The 23,687-nt window shown below is 41.9% G+C and overlaps 4 protein-coding genes and 1 long non-coding RNA gene across 5 annotated transcripts in view; 1 reads left to right on the top strand and 4 right to left on the bottom strand.

Annotated features, from left to right (window-relative positions):
• LOC133419492 (homeobox protein Hox-B3a-like) overlaps window positions 1-11,242 on the bottom strand; it is a 20,682-nt gene extending 9,440 nt beyond the window's left edge. Inside the window, exon 1 of the mRNA XM_061708685.1 lies at window positions 11,087-11,242. Coding sequence (XP_061564669.1) covers window positions 11,087-11,200 — 114 coding nt within the window. The 5' untranslated portion in view covers window positions 11,201-11,242. The remainder of the gene's footprint in view (window positions 1-11,086) is intronic.
• On the top strand, window positions 3,722-16,381 carry LOC133419495 (uncharacterized). The gene is made up of 4 exons (XR_009770524.1): window positions 3,722-3,815; window positions 9,405-9,627; window positions 14,571-15,585; window positions 15,715-16,381. It is a non-coding gene; the product is annotated as an uncharacterized LOC133419495 (long non-coding RNA).
• hoxb5b (homeobox B5b) lies at window positions 4,092-6,428 on the bottom strand. The gene is made up of 2 exons (XM_061708687.1): window positions 5,569-6,428; window positions 4,092-5,052 (listed from the first exon to the last, which is right to left on the bottom strand). Exons 1-2 carry the CDS (start codon window positions 6,251-6,253, stop codon window positions 4,805-4,807), a joined length of 933 nt encoding a protein of 310 aa, XP_061564671.1. The 5' UTR covers window positions 6,254-6,428; the 3' UTR covers window positions 4,092-4,804.
• On the bottom strand, window positions 6,935-8,861 carry hoxb6b (homeobox B6b). The gene is made up of 2 exons (XM_061708688.1): window positions 8,414-8,861; window positions 6,935-7,620 (listed from the first exon to the last, which is right to left on the bottom strand). Exons 1-2 carry the CDS (start codon window positions 8,859-8,861, stop codon window positions 7,364-7,366), a joined length of 705 nt encoding a protein of 234 aa, XP_061564672.1. The 3' UTR covers window positions 6,935-7,363.
• ttll6 (tubulin tyrosine ligase-like family, member 6) lies at window positions 13,157-23,687 on the bottom strand. Its single transcript, XM_061708683.1, is given in 15 exon segments — window positions 13,157-13,986; window positions 14,492-14,669; window positions 15,491-15,562; window positions 15,663-15,950; window positions 16,290-16,437; window positions 18,002-18,190; window positions 18,309-18,487; window positions 19,367-19,592; window positions 19,673-19,758; window positions 21,366-21,509; window positions 21,593-21,749; window positions 21,840-21,970; window positions 22,346-22,464; window positions 23,341-23,381; window positions 23,536-23,687. Coding segments are annotated over 15 exon segments (2,445 nt in total). The 3' UTR covers window positions 13,157-13,651.

The following is a 23,687-nucleotide window of genomic DNA, read 5'->3' as shown; positions in this document are numbered from 1 at the left end:
GTCAATTACATCAGGTGTGATACATCAAATAATCAAAGTTTTAATCTTTTAAATGTCATTAATGTTAACTTTGTTTTAAAAAAAAGTTGTTGCATGTTTATGTTAATAAATAAGAAGTAATAAAGACTTCTGTTAAGGCCGTAATGTTATAAATATAACAGCAGGGCATCTTCTCTGCACGGTAAACCCTCCTCCAACATGTTCTTGGGTCAGTTTGACCCGGGCCATGTTTAAATATGCTTGTGTTGTTGTTATTGTTGTTGTTTTATGCCGTCTGCCAACTCAGAGTTTGATATTATTTAGGATTTACACGATAAAGCATGTATTAAATGTAATTACTTACTTGACGGAGGAAACAAGCCATAGCCAGCTGAGATGTGAACACATTTACATTTGTGAGCTGCTGTATCACCGAGGGCAGAAGCTCCTGATCAGCTGCAGTTAAATCTCACAGCAGCTTTAACAAGCTGGCCGTGATATCTGATATAGACACATGAAGATTAAGATAGAGGTAAAAAATAGAGGGACACACGAACGTGCAGGTTTAGGATCATCCTGATAATCGGGCACGACGATGAAATAAACACAAATTAGAATTCAAGCTAAGGTCAAAGATGATGATGATCAATTATTAATGTTGACGTTTTCTTTTCTTTTCCTTCACTGGCATGTTGCATTTGCCCAAATGTTGAGGTGTCACCACTTGTGGTAAGACGCAGAGTGAAGGAAAGGGACAAAGGGGAGACGTGCAGGCCAGAGCTGAAGAACCATGTGAACAGAAAGTTAGTGGAAACACAAGCTTCTCTTTTACCACAGAGATCCTACTGAAGTCATTCTGCGAAGTAGGTGAACTCATGGAGGCCAGCGCTCAGCACACTCGGTTTCCCCTCCAGAGAAACAAAACAAGGACGCAGGAAAAGAGGACAAAGAGGGAGTGGTGTGAGCTGTCAGGGACGAGCAAGGACAGAAGAGACAGTGTCTCGGAGATGGATCCGAGGGAGCTGTTGCCACAGTAACAGAAAACATATTACTGCTGTTTTCCTTTTGCACGTGCAGAGACCTTTTTCCGCATCCATAATGCTTATTAGTGCTCAGAGTATTGGGAAGTATTCGTTCATAAAGATCAATGTCCCTCAATGACATTTTTGCCTTTAATAATTGATTCAGTTTCCCCATGCAGTAAACTGTATGTAGACAGGAATGTGGAGCTCAGGCTGTGATGTTTAGCTACAGCATTAATGTTGTAGGCACGTGCATAAGTTGGACTCAACGCTTAAAAGATGTCACCTGACTTCAAAAAAATGTTCAAAATGAAGACCAACATTCAAGCCCCATATAGGCTAGAAACCTTGACGAAAAACATTCCCTCTTTCATTCAGTTCTTTGAAGAGTTGGCTCTTGGAAAAGAAACAACCCCCTCCTCTGATAGCATTTAGATGTATTACGAGTAAAGACGTCATTATTTTAATTTAACAGCTCACTAAGTGTGTTAAATACACCCGGAGCACTGCTACAGGCTGCAGAAATGGATATACATGGATATATTCGAGGTATTTTAAGTTTTATCAAAAACATGCTCCAAATACAAAATCCTGCAAGTACATAATTACATAAATGTTCGATCCAGTGGCTATAACGTGAGATTATCCGGTCCCTCAATAAGGTCACAGAGAGGGTAAAGAGTAAAAATGTCATTATTATGTCTAACAGGAACTTGTATTATTTTGAAAACCAACTTTATGTCACTCACTTCTGATTTATGCAAAAGAATATGGTGAAAACGATTAGAGGTTTAGTCTGATTATCTAGTCTTAAACTGGAAAAAAAAATATTCTAAAAGAAAAAAAAATCTGAAATCTTTCTCTCAGAAACATTTGGGTTGAAGGTTCAAATCATTCCCAACTCTAGCTGAAGAGATAATTAATTCACAACTCCCTATTTTCTGTATTCTGCTCTGTAACCTACACGCCCCCGATGATAAGAGCCCAAAGAGAAGCAGGAATAAACTCATCCATCATCCTGCGTAGTCGGTCTGAGGCGCCCTCTGCTGGCAGAGCCGAGAAACTGCAAGCAGCTTCACCAAACAGCAGCGGCGCGGAGCCCCTCACACGCACGCACGAGCACAGATGTTCAGCATTCAAAAAAACGCTCAAGGTGACATTTGTTTCATGTATTTGATCATCATTATTAAATAAAGGAGACTACATCATCTGTCACTCTACATCAAATGTAGAGTGACAGGTGAAGGAATTTAAATGTTTACTGATATTTCTACTAAGCTTTCTTGCGCGCACCCGCAATTAGGCCTGGTGTAACTGTTGAATATTTAGTTTAAGAGTAATAAACATGGTTTTAATCATAGTGATGCTCTTTGTCTCACTCCACACCAAACAGACGTTTTCAATCCATAAAGCACTTTTGTTGCAATGCATAAATAGGCAGCCCGTTTTCTGTGCTTTATAGCCTATACGAGGCCCTCCAATTGTAACTGTAAAACCCATTTAAAAAAGTTTATTTCTTCCGCGTGCAAACGCAGACTTTTGTCAGAGCATAGTCTCGGTGGTGACACTGCAAAGTCTGGCGGAATCAGCGCGTTTCCTCTTGACGCATCTGCCGCTGCAGCCCACCGTCTACTGACCCACAGATGATCCCGCCGCCATGAATAATGCATGAGATCCGGCTACAGATTACCCCTATCAATATGCAATACTCATTACGCTGCTTAAATGGCCACTTAATCGTTATGAATATGTGGAAAATGTCTGGGACTCATATAGCCCACCACTGCTTTTAACTTTCTCTTTTCCTTTCCTTTTTTTTTTCTATACCTGAATTAAGTTTGGGAGGATGATGCAGGAGTCTCGTGCAGCCTTTAGTTCCCTCCTCATAACATAATTATGTTTCATTAGTGGCCAGTGGACAATGCTGCACGGGGCCACGCAGCCCGTGATTTCTTTATGGAAAAGCAGTGAAGCCTGCGTCCAGCTCGGAGATGCCCGACACTTCACCTTTGGCCGCTCGGTGACTTGACAGATCCGGATAAATCACTCCGGGACCTCGCTCAAGTTCGCGTCACAGCAGCTCCATTAAGATATTTGTTTTTCCTCCAAAAACTTTTGCTTAAAATAAACAAAAAAAAAAAAAAAACATTTCTTTTACAAAAATAATAGTACGAGATTCATCAAGATTTGTTCGTGTTTAAATATTAAATAATAAAAGAAGGAACCCTATCTTTTTAACTGCAAAAAGTGAACAAAAGAAGTATTTCATGCAATATTGAAAAATACATATAATAACTGTAATATTATACAAAATTAGAGTGCAGTGATACCTAAGTTCAGCACTAAAAAAATTAAATAAAAATCCCACTTCAAATAGCCACAATGAAGGAAATATTTTCAAACTAAAATATAAATAAAAATAATCAGCCTTGGTGTTTTAATAAGGACGGTTATTTCAAGTTATCCAGTAGCTCAAACTCACTAAATATGACTGGACACCAGTTCTTTTCCCCAGTCCAACCTTTCGAGTCCCATCCACGCAGTTAAGCCGTCACTTTCATTCAAGGTTGTGAATTATATAGTACATTGTCTACTCCCCAAAACCATAAAACCAACTTTATGGACCTCACGTGACTTTTCACAGTCTGTAAGTAATATAGGCCTATACAATCTTTGGTAAGGGAGTATTTTTTAACCAACTTCAGCCTTGTCTGTATATACCTAAAGCCAAAGCAGCTCGTTTTTAGGGGATTATATCAGCAACAAATTTCTCACATGGAAAACCCACGTCTCGCTGCAGGGAGGTCAGAGGAGGTAAGTCAGAAAAAAGTCTTCTCTTTCTCTCTGTATGCGCTAAAAAGAGGCAAAAGTGGCGAATCGAGTGTGCCGGTAAAGCTGCTCGTTTCTCTGTCTTAGAGGTTAATCATTAATTCTGGTCTAAAAAAACCTAGAAGTTGTTCAGAAACTCCGACTCGAGGCGTGGAAAAACAAAAACAAATTCGACCTCCCTTTTCTTGGCTATTTTCTTCTTGATAATTCAGTCGAGACACGTTCAAAGCGATTGAGAGAAACTTTATTTTCAAGCGCTATGAGTTCACTTACAAATACAAAAAGCTTATTGGCGAAAAAAGCTTACATCACTGCCTATCCACAGAATAACCCTTCGCACTAAAAATGCTCATCACATTGACAGGTTTAATATACTTGCATTGCTCGTAATTAGTTCTAAACAATAATAATAGTAATAATAATCATAATAATAATAATAATAATAATAATAACAGATGCACATCATTTCCTAGAGCTAAACATTGTTTTTTTTATGAAAGTTTATAGATCTTGACCACAAGTTAACCATCAAAAAGAGCAGTAAAAGTTACACTAAAGCGCTTTAAATGGCCCCGGATTACATTACATTCAATGAAGAGCAGCATATGGTTTGGAAACTTTTTTTTTTTTAACTGTACAATGAATTTACTCCTGATGGACCGTCAAGAAGACACAATAAAGAGCTCAAGTTGAAACACCTTCAAGAGAGAGAAGAGAAAGACAGAGCAAAGAGCATGGACAAATACCTCCAATGATATTTACATCTTCTTTTTTTAATATCTAAGCTATCATAGTACAACAACAGTAAACTAAAAATGGCATTTTAAGACCACAGAATACTTCTTTTTCTATCACAATGGCATGCTGGAAGGTGTTGCGCTTTCAATAGCTTTACAGTACTCATGGATTTTTTTCTTTTTCTATCTTTTTATTATTATTATTTGACCATAATTTTACACTCCCCCAAAAGTTATTCAGTTGTGGAAGGCGCTGCCTCCTGTCACGAGACTCATGCTTTTCAGTTTATTGTCCTTCTTCCACTTCATCCTGCGGTTCTGAAACCAGATTTTGATCTGTCTTTCGGAAAGACACAGGGCGTGGGCTATCTCTATCCTCCTCCGTCTGGTTAGGTACCTATTGAAGTGAAACTCTTTCTCCAGCTCTAGCGTCTGGTAGCGGGTGTACGCGGTTCGGGCCCTTTTCCCATCAGGTCCAGTCATATCTACAATTTTACAGAAAATCCAGAAAATTAGCACTGCAACATAAGATTTTTTTTTTTTATATATATATATATATATATATATTTTTTTTTACACTGTTTCATTTGTTTATCTTTTCGTTTCTTTCTGGCTTCACCATGACGAGTAATGAACAGAAGGGTCACAGCACAGAACGAGTTGATGCAGACGGGAAGCATGCAACCAACACGACACAGAACAACACTCAGACGCCACAGTTGTTTCTGCCTCTCGCATCTGCAGCCGCCGCCAGCGCGTCTGCGTCTTAAACACGTTTAAACGCCCAAATCCACATTTCACAAACCCGTCCTCATGTCCTGGCGCCCATGCAGCAGCGGCTAAACCCGGAGCCCTCCGACAGAAACAACCCCCCAAACACTTCCAAACACTGCCCGATTTCAGTCAACCACACCAGCCCGCTCACTCATGCAACACCTGACACATCACTGACACACCGGCAGCGTGACATCCTCCAAACAAAATATGAGTTGGAAATATACCATGGCTTATGTGCAGCTTCCGCATCCAGGGGAATATCTGTGGCGTTTGGCAGTCGTTTGATGTGGGAGTGGAAGAGGTGGCGTTGGGTTCCTGCTGCTGCTGCTGTTGCTGCTGCTGCTGCTGCTGCTGCTGCTGCTGCTGCTGTTGCTGCTGCTGTTGCTGCTGCTGCTGCTGCTGCGCCCGGGGCGCCGCGCCGGAGCCGGAGCCGCCGCCGCTCCCGTGCGCGCCCTCGTCGGGGTCGGCCGCGGCGGCCGCGTCCTCTATCTCCGTGAAATGGGCGCCCGCGACTTTGCCCAGGGCGCCGACGCCCGAGGTCGCGCTCCGGTCAGAGGGAGAGAGAGAGGGGCTTTTCAGTTCCAGCGGGTCCCGGGCGCCGGCCGTGGCGCACGACGGCGGCACCGGCTCCGGAGACGAGAGGGAGCAGTTGGTCGACTGTCTGTAGCGGGCGTCCGGTGCGAACCCGCGGCCGTCCTCCCTCACGGCGGCCCCGAAGTGGCTGCCGGTGCCGCTGCGGTTCACGGTTAGGTCCATGCCATTGTAGTTGTAGCCGAAAGACCCGGAGTGCATGGTGCCAGGGTCTCTGAAGGAGCCGCTCACAGCGCCGTTAGTCCCATAATTTAGTAACTGATAGTCGGAGCCATTTGGATAGCGCCCTGAGAACGAGTTTACAAAGTAAGAGCTCATTTGCTTGGATTTTTAAAGCCTCGATTTGTAGATCTTTGTCGCTATAATCCTGTGTGCTTGCACGATTTATGGACGCAATCATGAATTATAAGCAATGAAGCCCTACTGTACTTTGCCAGGTATGCGGCCAAATATGGGAGAGCGCTCGGGAATCACGTGCCTTTGTTGACCAGTCGTAAATCCTCACTGATGACTTCAAGAGGTAATTCATGCTCCATGGTTACAAATGATGACGAAATAATGGTCGTTATGCTCCAGTCAATGGTTGCCTCCCCGCTGCGCGCGGAGACGGCGCGGGCAGAGAGCGCCATCGCGCGGAGACGCGCGGAAGCGCCGGCCAGGGGCCTCCGGGATCATCCATCATTTATGTAACACGCCGAAAACACAGGCCACAAAGGGCTCAGGTAACACATAACAGAAACTTATCAGCTGCACTGTTGTCATGTTGTGGCACCGGAGTGTCAACATTGAACTCGTTTTCGACTTTACCCGGTTATAAATCCACGAGAGGCTCATTGCGGCCTGAGAGAGAGGCGGGATCATAACGCGCCCATGCGGAGGAATGACAACAAGAGAGGTTCCATTATACATCAAAAAGCCTTTATTTATATGTACAATTTCCTAAACAAAATATTGCACACATGAACAACAATAAATAACATGTAACATTTCTCATCTGTACAAATGGGAGTGTTAGAGGCACAGCTGTAAACAACGAGCCTAAACTATCACAGAGTCACAGAGCAACTACACGATAAAGGACAAACCCCTTCAAACGTCATGAGGATTAAATTAAAAAAAAGACATTTTTAACATTGTTGAAACCAAACACTGAATTTTATTTACATTTTGACGGATTTTTTTTCTTCTTTTTTTATTTTTATTTTTTTAGAGAGTCCCCTAAATAAACACACGAGCACAAGGACAAACAGAGGAGGGACAGTACCACACACGTCTCTAACGGAGTTTGCAGCACATCATATCTACAAATGAATTATACATCGTTTTATTTTGGGTGTGTGCACATAAACACACACTCACTCTCTCGCGCACGCACACACACACACACACACACACACACACAGACATGCCGTTGGTTTCATTGTCCCTTTAGCTCTTTTTCTCAGCCTGCTCCTCCTCCTCGGGCGTCTTTGAGGGGTTCAGGAGTTTGTTCTCCTTTTTCCACTTCATCCTGCGGTTCTGAAACCAGATTTTGATCTGTCTCTCCGTCAGGCACAGGGCGTGGGAGATCTCTATCCGGCGCCTCCTGGTCAGGTAGCGGTTGAAGTGGAACTCCTTCTCCAGCTCCAGAGTCTGGTAGCGGGTGTAGGTCTGTCGGCCCCTGCGGCCGCTGCTGCCAAATGGGCCTGCAACAAAACACAGCCATCAGGAAGGGCACATACTGTACATAATAGAAATACGGTAGTGACGTATCTGAAAAATTCAGTGAATGAGGCAATAATTCAATTAAAATACGCAAATCCAGTTGATGTGCAAGATGTGGAATACAAATATATAGATTTATATATATTACATTTTTCAAATAATGCACCTTTAATTGTGTGATTATACGCAGGTGTTACAAGGTGACACGCATATGTTTATGAATTTATATTTCAGAGTAAAACTTCTTATTTCACGCAAATTGTGGACTTTACAGAGACTTAATAGGCCTATTGTTCTTAAACGTGCCCCGATGGAGCCTGATATCCGTGCATGGTGTGTTTTCTCTCCAATATACAACAAGGATGTATGCAGACTGTCTGCGAAGTATGTTTTTATCATCATTTAGTTTTAACTGAGAACGTGTTTATATTTCACGATGCTATAAATGTTTCCGTAATAAGAGTTGAAAAAGGCCATGTGACACGAGCTGGAAGCTGAAGCTCGGGTGATGCAGGCCCGTTCCGTGCGTGCGCCTGCGAGTGCGCGCGTACTGTTGTATATGCCATGAATGTGGTGATGATGATGATGTAGTAGCTAAAGCCCCGAAGGCGCAGGACGATTCGTACGTAATCACAGTATCACAAACTCGGATTTGTTTTTTGCCTCTAATCCTGTAATTGTGTAATGAGTGTTCTGTGTGAAGTTTCCACACTTTGCACCTCTGACACGCGGCGCGGCTGCCCGCGGCTCTGCCGAGACAGGGCTGTTACTCACCGGCGGAGCAGGCGTTCATCCTCTGCATCCACGGGTAGATGAGCGCCGACGACTTGTCGTCCAGGCTGCCGCCCATGACGCTCTGCTCCGGGCACTCGGCTTTGCGCGGCTGGTGCTCCTGCGTCACGAACAGAGGCTGGTCCTCGCGGCTGGAGAAGGCGCACGAGCCCTCCGCGTCCTTGTAGAAAGTCCCGACCGGGTTGTAGTCGCAGGGCGCAGCGCCGCCGGCGCGGCCGTAGATGGCCGCGGCCGCCGCGCCCGTCTGCTGGTAGTAGGTTGCCGGGTAAACCTTCTCCTGCATGTTGGCGGCTCCATATGTCGCCGCGTTGGAGTAGTGCCTTAACGGATCGGTGTATCCCGAGGAGTAGAGCGGTATCTGACCCAGGAGAGAGTCCTGTCCTCCCGGCAGAGAGACGGGGAAAGTTGAGTTAACGAAATAGGAACTCATTGGGTGGACAACGGGGTGTATATACTCCGGAGGAATATGATTTGTTGTCTTTTATAGTCCAAGTGCTTTTGCCATTACTTTATCGGAGATTTGGTTTTTGCTGAAAGGGGGGGTTGTGAGGTGCCACTGAATGCGGAGGGGAAGTGTACCATCTGATCAACCTCTGGCCAATCACCGCCGTCTGTGCTTGCACTATTGCACCCATGGGGGGCTCTTGTTGCGCGCAGGAGTCCCCGGTGAATCGAAATGAAGCGCTCGCGCCCGCCGGGCTTTACGCACACGCACAGAGACTCAGAGTCACAGAAACAGACAACATACTTAGAAAAACAGATATAACACATGTTTTTGTAACATGCCAATGCAGTGCAACCACACAAGACGTGCCCCCCACTTCCCTGCACCCCCCCTCCCAAAAAAAAAAAAAAAAAAAACTCACACAAAACAAACGTCTCTTTTTCCCAACACCTATTCTCTCCTGTATCCTTTTAATTACCCCACTCCAGGTAATAAACACGCCAATAAAATACTGTATTCTCCCCGCAGCTGGCAGGTAACGAAGCGGCACCGACTGCTTTGACAGACAGCAGAAACACTGCCTCTATATAGACAACACTTCACGCTTCAAAGGTGTGAGATCATCCTGAGACCTGATCCAACTCTGACTCCAGTCCGCACAGACGTGCGGGAGCGGCAGGGAGGACACGCACATCCCCACCATCACCTTAACGCACCGTGATCAGCAGACAGTAATCTCAGAGAAAACCAGGTAAGACACAGTGAAATATCAGGTAGGTTCACATCTGCCCACGTGAACCCTTATTTGATCCCCAATAATGTCTGTTTTTAGAAACGATTGATCAGATCAGGTTATATTAATATAATTGTCTCTCAGGAGGCTGCCATTATGTACGAGATTTAGTGTTCCATAATCAACCCAACCGCATCTGATTCGAAAGCTAAAGCTTTTCAATGTAGGCTATATAATAAAATATCTTCAATTACAGAACACAGTTAATATAAACACTGTTTTCAATAAAATTAAAATTAAAAACTAAAAATACAAGACATATAGTGGACCATGCATATGAAAACAAGGGAACTAAACAGAACAAAAATAAATGTGTGCACCACAGTTTGATGGAAATAAAGAAAGACGGAAAGAAAGAAAGAAAGAAAGAAAGAAAGAAAGAAAGAAAGAAAGAAAGAAAGAAAGAAAGAAAGAAAGAAAGAAAGAAAGAAAGAAAGAAAGAAAGAAAGAAAGAAAGAAAGAAAGAAAGAAAGGAAATGAATTGTCTTGTGTCGTTTATGGTTTTGTTGTTTATCCTTTGCGCTTCTGTGGCATTTGTTATTTAAAAATAACAGCTTTAAAAAGCACTTTAGTATATATATAGAAAACTAAATCTTTATAAGCCCACATAAACACAGCTTATGTTCTGATAACAGTTGCTATATATTTTGAACACACAGATTGCCTCGATTATATCAGAATGTGGCTCTAAAATGGCGCAGGATCAAATGAGACGCACAAGAGCTCTACACAGGCGCCATTTACAGAAATAAACTAAACACCACAAAGCAATGATTATTGACTGCACATTTCTCTCAGAATTACAATCAGAACCATCAGAGCCCATTTCAACCCCAAATTCCAAAGGATGTGGCAAAAAGAGAGGTGAAAAAGCGCAATGTGGAGACGGCGCTGCGCAATGTCAAGAAGGATTTTGACATGTTTCTAAAAGCACGAAGAATATGGAAAATATAAAACAGCAGGGGATCTGATGAAATCTATCGGTAAAATAATGTGAGCTGATTCAGCTGGTTTCAGTGGAAAACAATGGATCAGTCGAGGCCTTGTATGACCCTCATCATTATCAGCAGCATCATCATCATCACCATCAAGCTGAAGCTCGTCTGGCCTGCAGCCGCGTCACCATCATCACCAGTCTCCAGCGGGACTTTTAACTTGCATCATGCATCATTTTTACTCTTTAATAGAGGAGATGTTTTGGTATTTGAGCGCCTTTGAAGACCCCGCAGCACGTCAGGGGTTAAAAAGAAAGGAAGAAAGAAAAAAGCAGGACGCCATGGACTGGATGAGTGCCATTTCTTAAAGACAGATGTTCCCCTTCCAGAGATGTAAACACCGGGCCCTCAGTTCAGCTGCAAGAGTGGAGCAGACTACTGCCGACTTCATCCCAGACGTATTAGAAACATGGTGCCCTTACCTTTGTTGATGATCCATCATTCCCAGCGTGCGTGCCACTCCGCAGAGGCTCCTCCGGCTTCCTGCCAGTCCTTCTCCCCCCAATAAAATCCCCACTTTGTGTATGTGATCTCATGAAAGTAATCCCTCCATCCAGGAGTGTGATGATCCCTCATTTTCACGAACAAAAAGCCACACAAGTAAAGGCACATGAACATGGCGCACGCGCTGATGCGTCGCTCAGAGACAGCATCATCCACTTTTCTTTTTTTCTTTTTTAAATATGCGCAGGTACAGCAGCAGCAGCGGTCACGACAACACTCCGCGCGCGTGTTGCTAATAGAAGAGGCCAAGAAAAAGGTTGTTACTACTGTTAAGTAGCCGAGCAGTGGAAAACAGCAGCTGCGATAAAACCTCATGGGAAATAAGTTCTCGTTCCTGCAGTCCACATGACCGCCCTGCGACCAATCCCGGCGCCGGGCGCGTCGTAAACTTCAACAGCAAAGTTGTAAATTTTCATAAAACCGCAGCGGCTTTTGTGCCTTAGACGCCGTGTCTCGTCGCAGTCTTTATTTTGATTTTTTTTTTAATATTTAGGCTATATATGTCCGACATGTTTGGAATTGATGATCGATGAAAGGGAAAGTGTGTAAAGGAGGAACGATGAGAGTATTTGGAGAGACAGACTGCGCATTGGTTGTTTCAGCCGCTGGTTTGATAAAGGTTTGTTTTCCTTCTTTCCTGATGTCACGACTGAGCGTCACCGTGTCTAAAACTGAAAAATATTGGCATAATTTGCCGCCTGGTCTGTTGTAGACCTTTTCCTTAAATGTTTTGCTATAAATACAATAATCCTGACGCTTAAACGCAGATGATTTAGGCGTTTTTGTAATAACATTATTTCAAAAGACTGAAGATTTATCCAATAAAGATTATTTTGATCCCCTAAAATACAGGAATTCCTTTAGTCATCGTAGATCAAGCCAGTCAGAGATTGAAAGGATGTTTGGCTCATTTTAGAGTCCTTAGGAGCATTTTTAAGGCACAAAAACTTCAAATATCTTTAATATTATCCGATAGATTGAGTTTTCCTCCATTTTGAGTTTAAATAAATTATTTAAAACCTCCCCCCGCTTTAGATTATCTGTCTAATGCACTATTTCCCACTATCTTTATTTAAAATTGATCTTCTCAGTTGGTACGCTGGTGTTTCCCACCTCCAAAGAGGATTTCCGACATTTATAGACGCAATAAAACCATAAATACCTAAGAGACAACCCAACCCCCTGACCGCCTTGGTTCGTTCCCTCCAGACAACACTACTGTAAGCAAAACCGTCTCCATTTGAAATGACTCATTTAAAAAAAAGAAAGAAAAGAAAGAAAGAAAAAGAAAAAATGAAACTTTCCATCATATTTACGAAATAAAAATCAACAAAAACAAATATTAAAGCATTACGCCTCTCTATTCTTTATGAACAAATAATTATTCCTGAATGTGTTTATGTGGAGTATAGATGAATTCAGAAATGTAGGCTATATTTCTGTCAGAGGGCCAGAATTAGAGGCCCGCTATTAACACAAATCCGCCGATGGTTTGACTTTGACTTTAGATGTATGAGGAGACAAACGGCGCTGTGGATGCCAAAATTACACACGACAATGACAGTGTGAATTTACTTACATTTCAATCCCTAAAATAATCGTCTGAGCAGTTAAATATAATTTTCACAAGCCATGTCAGAGTATTTCTCACAGCGGGACACAATTCTGTTTTGGGTCGTTTCTCCTCAGCTGACTGAGTGTTTTCTTTTCTCTTGTCCTTCTGTTTATTTATATATTCAGTCTGCTAACAAAGCAAATAAGCTGTTGTAAAAGTTTATAGTGTGAGCTGAGACCCAAAATCTCAATAAAAACACAGAAACATTTAAAATAAAATATTAGGCAAATATTTATTAAGTGTACTACCTGAAAAAATATATAGTTTTACTCCCCAAAATAAAAAAAAACAATGGATTCATTTATTTTTTAAATCAGATTCAGAAAATAAATATTTCAGTCAAGGATGAACATTATATACTGTATAATATTTATTGTCAATTCAAATTCGTTTTTTTTTTTTGCATTTGAATGTACTAAAAAGAAAACAAATAAAAAAAATCCACCAGACAAGAAGCAGCAGGTTTTATTTTCCATGTTTCTCAGCCACACCACTTTCAGTATGATTCTTTTTAGAGATCCATTAATACTTTGATGGCTATAAACCCAGATTACATCACTGTTTCACAGAGCCAAAAATAGGTTTATATCAAAAACCAATTAACACTGAATGTATTAATTGTGTTTGATCTTTGAGGAAATGTGATTTGGATCCCTGCAGTTACACCAGGTCCGTCTGCTTTAACATTGGCACTCTATTTGTGATGTGTGTGTGATCATCAAACTTCAGATTCTTACATATGAAGTCAAAAAGCCGCAGCAGTGCTACAGGTTGTTTAACAGGCAGAACAAACACAGGACATTCTTTCCATTCACCGTGTGTTTCACTGCATTCTCCCAGTTCCACTGTCCTCCACCTCCAGCTCTCCTCATTCGCTGCTTGTACAAGCAAACCCTGCTGCAGCTTCAGGGACAGAGGTCCCAGCAGTGGGGATTTTCAGCCCCTGCTCGCTGGGTTTCAGGGGTCGGTCCTTGTATTGGGGAGCTCTATGAGTGGAGCTGATGTGACAAAAGCCAGGCCTCCTGAGCAGCGGGACACGTGTGGAGATGATGTGCAGGCTCTGCAGGGCCGCAGGGTTCTGGGGCGTGCAGGCAGGGCGCAGAGCCCCTTTAGGGACGCGGTTTAGGACGGGGTTGCTGGGTCGGGACGGGCTCTCTGAGGAGCTGCTCCTGCTGGTCTGCCTGAAAAGGGGATAGCTACTGGCTGAAACAAGAAGAACAGATGCAGGCTGGGAGAAACCACCATGGAAAGGAGCAAAAAACAGCAAAGGTCCATTATATTTACTGTTAGTTTGAATTAAGTGTCAGCGGTTTGGTCTCAGGCCTCTGAGGAACAATAACACACGCACTGACTGATTATTTCATTATAACATAAGTGGTGTTGTACAACCAAAAAGTTTGAAAGTGAAATGTTTTTGCTTTTTCCACATAATCTAATTCTATGAGTCAGTTATTGGAAAAAATTGAAAAATTATACCCGTTTTTTAAAATAATTTTTCTTTATTTTATATAATTTTGAAATATATAAAATAAAGAAAAAGAGCACCCAGGGTGCAATGGAGGCATTTCTGGTTGCACAGCTGTGATAAAAGCCTGAAGGGTCATATTCTTTATTAAAGCTGAAAAGGAAACTGACAAACACAAACAAAACAACAAAAAACCAAAACCAAAACTGGGTTGTACCACGACTGTAAAATCCCTGTGCTTACAGTGTTCAGCTGTATTTGTACCTGGTTCTGGCGTCTGATGTGCAGAGACGGTACTCAGTGTTTGTCCATGTTTTTTCAGGACCTGGGGCTGCCAGCGCAGGGAGATGGACTCCTGCGGGCTCCTCGGGGCGACGGAGGCCCCGAGCAAACGCTGCTGAGTCAGGAGAGGGTCAAGCCGCTGCAACGCCGCAACAAAATCACAGCATTTTCATTCTGTTAACAGTTATTCAGCTTTGCAAATGAGGACTCAGCAGCTGAGACCGTCACCAAACATGACTGAAGGGTCAGAATACTGTCATCGCTCTCTGACACTGTTCACACATTCAAACAGCTGCTTTATCTGAACATTGGCACAATTCATTTCTACAGTTTTACAGCAAAAACCATTCAATTCTATTTGATCGACTAAATATAAAATATAATTAATTAAATATAGTAAATACATAAGTAAAGCAAGTAAATAATTAAATATAGCAAAATAATTGGTGTGGTAGAAGAGTAACTGGTCAATTAAGAGGCCGATCCAAACTACCAGTAATTTAATTGGTGACACATTTTCCAACTGATTAATTGTTTCAGCAATTTTCTATTTACCATAGTAAATTATTTTTTGCCAGGTTAGAATTCTCTATTTTCTTTTGTTATATCTATAAATACACACATTTCTTTTCCTCTTGAATTAAATTTATTTTTCTTTTATTCGTATATACCACATCACTTAATTAAACATCAGTATAATTGTATTCATCAGGAAAAAATAAAGAGTTGGAGCCAGATGTGAAATCTTAAAATTGTAGAAGAAATATGGATTAATAATTTAAGAAGCCATTATCCATGGCACCGAGGCAGTGGACTTTTAGCTAATCATTTGGAGGGATTTCTTTTTAAACAGCCAGGTCAACTTACATTACGAATGTGTCTGTTTAAACCATATTTTTGAAGCTTAATGCTTTTTATTTCTGCTTGAGTGATATCTGAGCTGCATTCCTGGTGAGTCACCTGCTGCTGTGAGATCTGAGGAAGGGGCTGCTGCTGTTTCGCTGTTTGGGAAAATGATGTCAAGAAATCAAACTGAAATCAGACGTAAGAATGAGGTGAGTTAGAGACACAGCTGTCAGTCATTTTCATACAAACGGAGCAGGTTGTTGCTGGACCTGCAGTCAGCTCTCACCTTTGTCTCCTCTTGGCTCTGATGAACTTGCTCACTCTGCTGATGTCTGCAGGCTTCCCTGACGTCCTGCAGGACTCCACCTCTCCCCCTCTGGCCCTGCAGCGAGTGCTGGATCTGCTCCACCACCCCCTGCTCCTGCAGCAGTTTCTTCCTCTGGAGCAGCGAGTGGATCCGCTCTTGCTCCTCCGAGTCAGCCTCCTTCCCTTCCTCCTCCTCCCTCTCACACTGCTCCTCCTCCTCTTGGACCTCACCAGCCTCTGTATCCACCGGCACGTCGGACTGAGGGGACTGCGGAGGAAAAGAAATAGTTCATTCAATTTCTTTTTATTGCCCTTCTGTATATTTAACATTTAGAATATATTAGCGGCTACACTCACCGAATTACCCTGATAACACTGTTTGTTTTCCCCACCTTGACAGTCAAAGATATTCTAATATGAAATGAGAGACACCGAATAAAATTATCTAGGAATAACCTTCTATGTAATTCAAATTGGGTATAAGTGCAGTGACTCTCAGGGGTCAGCCAGGAGATGTGCCATCCGTCTCAGGATGGAGCTGTGAGACTCCCTCCTGTGGCTTCATGTGAACACTGCAGCTGGGCAGTACCTTCAGAGGCAGCAGCACCGGCGGAGGGTCACGGCGAGGCCGAGCAGCTCGGAGGGGTCTGACTCTCTCCCCCGCCGTCTCCCCCTGCAAGTCTCTCCTCCGACCTCCCTTCTGCTTCTGCTTCTGCTTCTGCTGCTGCTTCAGCTGCAGCTCCTGCAGGCGTTGCCTAAAAAGCAAATACATATGCATTATTTGATATATTTGATCTTTGATATTAATTAAAAGGATTTTAGGTAATTTATCACAAATTAAATCACTCAAAACTTAAATGAAAAGCTGCTCCGTGCTGTGGAAAATAAAATAAATGACAAGAAGCAATAAAAATGACAACTTAATTACTATTAAAAACATTAAAAGATGAGTGAAGACATTCAAAAGCAGTGATTTTCTTTGTTTAAAAATACTCAACATCAGTTCACATGAACACAAAAAGAACCTGCATTGAAGACAACAGGGACGTGAAAACCTCAGTCATTTCTGCATTGCCCGGATACAACATCACAGTAGGTTCATTGTTTAGTGACAAAGAAAGTTTGCTATTTGATCAAAAGTGATTTCTAAAGCTGTTTAATGACAAGCAGCTCAGTTCCATCAGAATTCACTGGCAGGGCAGCATTTTACATAATAATTTGACATTTACAGGCTGAATCTCATCATTCAGTCATTCACATGTTTAAAAGGCCCAAATTATAGAGCGAGACTACACACCATTAAATAATGTCTTAGCCCACATCTGAATTATTTCTTTTTTTTTTTAATGATCATTATTAATAATTTAATCAATCAATTTAAACAAAAATGAAAAAAAAAAAAAAAAAAAAAATTGGCAACTTTTCAGAATCCCACTGTAATAAATCAATTACGCTTTGCCTTGTTATTTCTAATATATGATGCAAATGACATAATGATCAAAAAAAGTTGATCAATGTGCAATAAAAAAATATACACGCTGCTGTTTGTGCTCATTAACACTTTTTTAACGACCACAAACATTTTCCTGTTTAAATAATGTTCATCAAAGGCTTGCAACACTTAATTAGCTTGATTAATTAATGTTTATGCTCATTTTGAATGCTGATGCAAGTGAAAAATCTTAGGACAATTAATGATAATATATTTAATTTACCATGCGCCTTTCAAGATATTTAAGGTCGCTTACCAAGCAATAAAAAACCTGTTGCAGCACAACAAATACTAAATTAATAAATAAAAGCACTTATATGATAATTAACATCAGCTCAGTAAGATGGGTAAAACGGGAGTTGACGACTGAAATACCAATTTGACAAACAATTCAATTCAATTTTCAATTCTATTTCATTTATATAGCGTCTATTACAACAGAAGTTGTCTCTAGGCGCTTTCCAGAGACCCAGAACATGAATCCCTCTATCAAGCAGGAAGGTGATAAACATTTCACTTCTATGACCACAGCTACTCAGTTCCTAAACAATTTACAAGAGTATTGCTCTTGTGATTGAACACAGGCCCTGTCCCAACTATTTAAAACATGTTTCAGACATCAAATAAGAAAAAATAGAATTCTTCTTCTCCCTGCATAGAATGCTTTTCCTCCTGTGCTTTAGTTTAATGCTGACCTGTTTTTGACAGATGTTTTCATTGTTACTGAACCATAGAGAAAAACCCTCTGTGCGTGCCTCGCTGACAGCTTCTGCTGTTTCCTGAAGTACGCTTTGTTCGGAGGTATGTGGACAGCGTGCTGCAGGTACCTGGCACACTCCTCTCTGGCCTTGGAGGCTGAAGTCTCCTGGAAGAGCGAGCTGCTATGTTTGAAGTATTTGTCGAACTTTTCCCCTCCCTCTCTGGGATAGATCCTTTTGAAACCCCCCAGGTGTGCGGCCTCGTACTTCTCCATCTGCTCCAGCAGGAATGCCTGGCTCTGATGCAGCTCCTCGGACCTGGTGGTGAAACACGCAGAAACTCAAACCTCTGAACTGCATGCCTACAGCAAACCCACAGGAACGCTTGCCTGTGACCTGCCAGAGGAAGAACCACACACATCACACATCGACCAACCTGGCCCCTCTGCAGCGGTTCTGTTGCAGCCTGTCCTGCACCCTACGTCTCTCCTCTTTGATGACCTTGTGATGATTACAGGCGCCCAGGTTGATGAGGACCAGAGAGTCATAGAGCAAGGCGTTTTTCACCTCACGGTCCAACTGTGAGTCTGTGGTGAAACTCGGGGAGTGATTCACCTGCAGATACACAAACACGTGAGACGGCTTTAGATATTAAACAAAACTCAAACAAAAAGTGACTGCTTGTTAAACACTGTAGCTCCTTATGTGTGACGCCTTACAGCCAAGAACTGTTAAGATCCTTCAAATGTTCCCCCAAGCAAAGAATTAAGCTTTAAAATGTTTTTTTTTAGCAAGGCAAGGCAAGTTTATTTGCATAGCACAATTCAACACAAGGTAATTCAAAGTGATTTACATCAACATTAAAAGCGGCAAGACACAATTAAACAGTAAATAACGAATAAAATGAAATAAAATGATAAGAAAAGAGGTAAAATAATAAAAGGCACAAGTTGTTAAAAAGTAAGGGCAGTAGAGTACAGCAGGTACATCTCATTCTTAAAATGGCAAGAATTACGTTTCTATACGGTCAAAACGTACAAAGACCGGGTCAAATACAGTATTACAAAAGTAATCTGTAACGATTCGTATGGTGAATTAAACCAATTTGACAATTCTATGCCACAATGCCTGTTTCCAGGTCTTATTTCACACAAATGACGAGAATTACGTTTCTATATGGTCAAAACTTACAAAGACCGGGTCAAATACAGTATTACAAAAGTAATCTGTGCCGATTCGTGCGGTGAATCAAACCAATTTGACCATTCTATGTCACAATGCCTGTATTCAGGGCAGTAATATCTTTCAAAAGTTCAAAGATTCTCAGTCACACTTTCACAACAGAAAATAGCTGCTTTACAAAATCTTGTTTTTTTTTTTCATGAAAATTAAGAAAAAGCATTTAGAAGAACAATGCAAAAATCTGCGGACCTGAGAGAATGTCCAGGAATATGGCTTTCTGGGACGTCTAACTAAGGTGCCTGAGACTCTCACCTCCAGCAGCCAGGGTTTGAGCCGGTGGTCCAACAGCACATCGAAGCCCAGGATCTCGAAGCACGCGCTGCCTGTGGCGTGGTTGGGGAAACACGTGTGATAATTGTGCTTCAGGATGGGGTGAGCAGAGATCAGAGTCTTTATGACGATGTCCTCGATGTCATTCCACATATTCTCTACGTTGCAGTTGGTGGACTCAAGGTGCTTGTTGAGGCTGGAAAACTTTCTGGGGAACAAAAATCACAATAAATAAATATTCACGGGTCTTTTACAACACTGTATACAACAGCTGTAGTTTTTATTTACCGTTTACTGCCAACGTCTTCATCCCGGACAAAGTTCTCACTGTTCTTGTTGATGGAGTAGTTGGTGAGATGCATGCAGACGTCATTCTGATGAGTGACAGAAAAGTCTTAAACAACACACCAGGAGGACAGAGACTTCCAGACCATCATCTCTCTTGAATGCTTCTCTTAATAATAAATGTGTTTGTGCGGGGGAACTGAACTCCAGGGATGGCTACACTTATACTGGTTTTCATTACATGCTTTCTAATCGCTCAAAGGCAAACAGTTTACTTGGAAATAATACTCAACCCCCCCCCCCGTGACCTCTAAAGGATAAAGCAGGTATAGAAAATGGATGGATGGATAATACTCAAAACAGGCTGGATTCAGTGCAGATACTCTTTTTTTTTAATGCTTGAGGCATTCTAAAACAGGATTCTTGCATGCATTTACATTTGATGTTTTGCAGTGTTTTACCGCGCATTCACTCAGAATCAGTAACGGAACATATCAGAGCCGGGCCGGGGGGGCGGGGCATATGACCGGGCCCTTTGCAGCCTGGAGCCAGTTAAAGAGCACTAACATCGTCTCCCGTTCGTCCGGACCACTTCACTTTTGGTAGCAGACCCCTCGTTTCTCGTTTTCTGTGCCATTCTTCAGCAAAAGTGACTCGAGTGTGTGAAGTTTTCCGGCAAGATTTTGGACGTGACGAGTGCGCGCATGGGACAGGGGGGGGGACTTAAAATGAAGGCATCTGATTGGTTCTCTCCCCCCTGCCAATCCTCTGGTCCTCTGACCAATCCGTTCCACTCGGTGCGCAAAAAACAGATTGGTCAGAGTTTTTACAGGATTAAAGCTGTCAGAGAGGTCGGATTTTTTTCTTTCCTTTTTCTGAACACATTATTCACTGGCTACTCTCAGGATGGAAGGACCATTTCACCCAGTATAATAATAAATGTTTTTGAATACGATTACAGACTATACCTTTAATTGCTGCCAACTGGGGTGGCATCTGGGGTGGCAAGGGTTAATTTTAGGCTGGCATTTGCCACCCTATGCCACCCCGGTAGATCCGCCTATGTTTACAGGACTGTCTCAGAAAATTTGAATATTGTGATAAAGTTCTTTATTTTCTGTAATGCAATTAAAAAATCAAAAATGTCATACATTCTCGATTCATTACAAATCAACTGAAATATTGCAAGTCTTTTATTATTTTAATATTGCTGATTATGGCTTACAATTTAAGATTAAGATTCCCAGAATATTCTAATTTTTTGAGATAGGATATTTGAGTTTTCTTAGGCTGTAAGCCATGATCAGCAATATTAAAATAATAAAAGGCTTGCAATATTTCAGTTGATTTGTAATGAATCCAGAATGTATGACATTTTTGTTTTTGTAATTGCATTACAGAAAATCACAATATTCTAATTTTCTGAGACAGTCCTGTATACCTAATATGAACCAAGTGGTGCCAAAAAAAAAAAAAATCTCGCAGGGCGGCGGGGCCCGGGCCGGGGTAGTACCGCCCCCCCAGTCCCCCCTGAAGCCCCGCCCGTGCTCAGAATAGGAAATATGCATGGCTGTGTGCGTGTGTGCGTCCATGTTAATGACAGCACAAGTCACTGAAGACATGCTTCAAAAATCCATAATTGCTGCTTGATTTTGGTACATGAAGAGTGCCAACGTCCTCATGTGACTGCTCTCACCACGTTGCCGTGTGTGGGCTCGTTGTATTCTGTGGTGCAGAAGCGGACCAGTCCCTCCTTGAACATGAATATGCTGAATGGGTCACATGACGTCACTAGCACATAGAGCCGCAAGTCGAACTTGTATCCGTCAATTATGAGAGGCTGGAGAGGTAAGAAAAGACATGTTTGTAGTTCCAAGTGCATTTCTGTGCAAGGCGTTCTTGTGCTGTGTAACGGAGCCTCACCCTGGAGATGTAAACCTGGCAGATCAAATGTTCTCCGGGCTGAATGTCTTTAGTGGATTTGGTGATGATGATACCTTTGCCTTGGCAACCCACAACTGGTTTACAGATGTATGTTTTGTTTTTTTTGCCCCTGGCATAAGCTTGGAAGTCTCCGTAACTGCAAAATATAATCAGATAAGGGATGGATGCACTGGGACACACAGGGAAGGAAAATCACGTAAATAGTCCAATCAGGTGACAAACTGACTCTGCAGGAAGGCACCACGTTCTTGGGAAGATGTGGTAGTCCTTAGGAAAAAGTTTCAGCATGCGGTTCAAGTTTCTTGCCAGTAAATCTTTGCGGCAGATCTCGCTCATCCCTGGTAAATGGTTTATTTTCTGAAAAGATAGAGTTTTTACATATGAGAGCACTCTGTTATCACTCATGAGATAGATTATACATGTAAGATTGTATCCAGTATTCATCTTCAGTGTATTGGTCACAGCCTGCTGAACAGTAACTGCCCTGAATCACCCCATTACAGTGAATTACAAATTAAATGCTTGAGCAGAAAGAAATGCTATGAGCCATGAATACTGTACCCTAATGTAAGTCATAATCTCTTTTTAAACAGAAATACCTCCTCTTCTGTTCATTTTCTGCCGTACAAATACAATTACACAGTTAATTTGTAGAACTGCCTTCAGTTTCAATAGTCTTTTGTGATGATGGTAGTAATATTAGTGTTAGTTTGGAAAAATGCATTCAGGCACCTGGTAACGCTTCATGTCCTTCACACGGTCCAACGACACAGAGCAGTCCGTCCAAAACAGTGTCCAATCTTCCTCCTCCATGACCTCCCTGAGGCCGTATTTATGAGCAGCTCGCCGCACTGCAACAAACGAGACAAATATCTGTGAGGCCTGGAAGAAATCAAAATGGATTCAAATGCATATGAATTGAAAAATGGATCAAGTGAAATGAAGGTTAACTGGAAAGTTGTCAAAAGATTTAATTGATTTAATTCAATACATTTTTCAGTTCACTTTTTTTGGTATTCACTATAACATCGAAGGTATTTCCCACAGAACGGAAACAAGTTTACTTCAGTGCATTTAGATGTATTTCAGTTCAGTCAGGTTGTAAATCTAACCCGAACCCGAACCCCTGTTATTTTAAGAACGATGCCTGAAGGGCAAAACTGTGACAACCACACAGCAAAAACATGAGAAAAATAATGACAGAAAAGGCTGAGAATCAAGCTTTGCTTTGTGATTTTTTTGTGGGTTTTTTTTTTGGTTAAAAGTAACAGAAAGTAAATAATAACTGCATCATGACAATTGATGATTAGAACAGATCAAATAAATGTCAAAGTTCATAAAGTCACCTGACAATTGATCCCTGCAATTTATACTCACATACTTGTACGCACAACTTATTAAAGCATTTAAATCACTTTCATATTTTGGATGATTTGTTTAGACCTTCAAGGCCTCTTTCTTCAAATGATGAGTGGCAGGTAACTCACCTGACAACCACCTAAGAATCTAGCATGCACATTTACAAATGATCTAAATCTGAACTCAGCTCATGTGCATTTTTATCACTTGCATTTTATTCCAAAATATTCCCAAATGCATATTTCCTTTGATTCCAAAAGGCAGCATAAAGAAGTTACAACTGTGTAATTAATATAGAGCATTTCCCACATTGTCTTCCCTACATTGATCATGTACATAATCTGAATACCAGATTCATTCAAACTCACCACTTTCAAATTTGCAGTTTGTGAGACAGATCCGCAATCATCTGAAAGATAAAAGACACAGACAGGACAGACATCTGCAGAAGGAGAGAAGGACAGACATCTGTTTTGCTGCTACAAGTGGGCTATTTTAGCTGCTCAGTGGTACATATGCTGCAGTAGGACATAACTTTGAAAACAGCTCCAGCAGTAACATACCTCCTCTTGTTTTTCTTTCTCTTCTTGCTAGTTGGTGTTGACGGGGTGCAGGCGCGGGCCTCCGCTTGGATTTTGTTTCCCTCTTCCTCTCCCTGCTGCTCATATTTGTTTACAACTCCTTCTCTGTCAGGGCTTTCCACCAGTAGACCCAT

This window comes from Cololabis saira, chromosome 19 (genome assembly GCF_033807715.1).
Source record: "Cololabis saira isolate AMF1-May2022 chromosome 19, fColSai1.1, whole genome shotgun sequence".
NCBI classification, from domain to species: Eukaryota; Metazoa; Chordata; class Actinopteri; order Beloniformes; family Belonidae; genus Cololabis; species Cololabis saira.
Note: the sequence above shows the minus strand (reverse complement) of the source record. Positions and strands in the feature narration are given on the sequence as shown.

What these genes read in the sequence shown, in the direction of transcription:
- hoxb5b (XM_061708687.1), bottom strand. Translation starts at nt 6,253, where the DNA reads ATGAGCTCTTACTTTGTAAACTCGTTCTCAGGGCGCTATCCAAATGGC. An exon ending in GAAGCTGCACATAAGCCATG is followed by an intron (nt 5,053 to 5,568) that starts GTATATTTCCAA and finishes GTAAAATTGTAG; the next exon opens with ATATGACTGGACCTGATGGG.
- hoxb6b (XM_061708688.1), bottom strand. Translation starts at nt 8,861, where the DNA reads ATGAGTTCCTATTTCGTTAACTCAACTTTCCCCGTCTCTCTGCCGGGA. An exon ending in GATGAACGCCTGCTCCGCCG is followed by an intron (nt 7,621 to 8,413) that starts GTGAGTAACAGC and finishes GTTTTGTTGCAG; the next exon opens with GCCCATTTGGCAGCAGCGGC.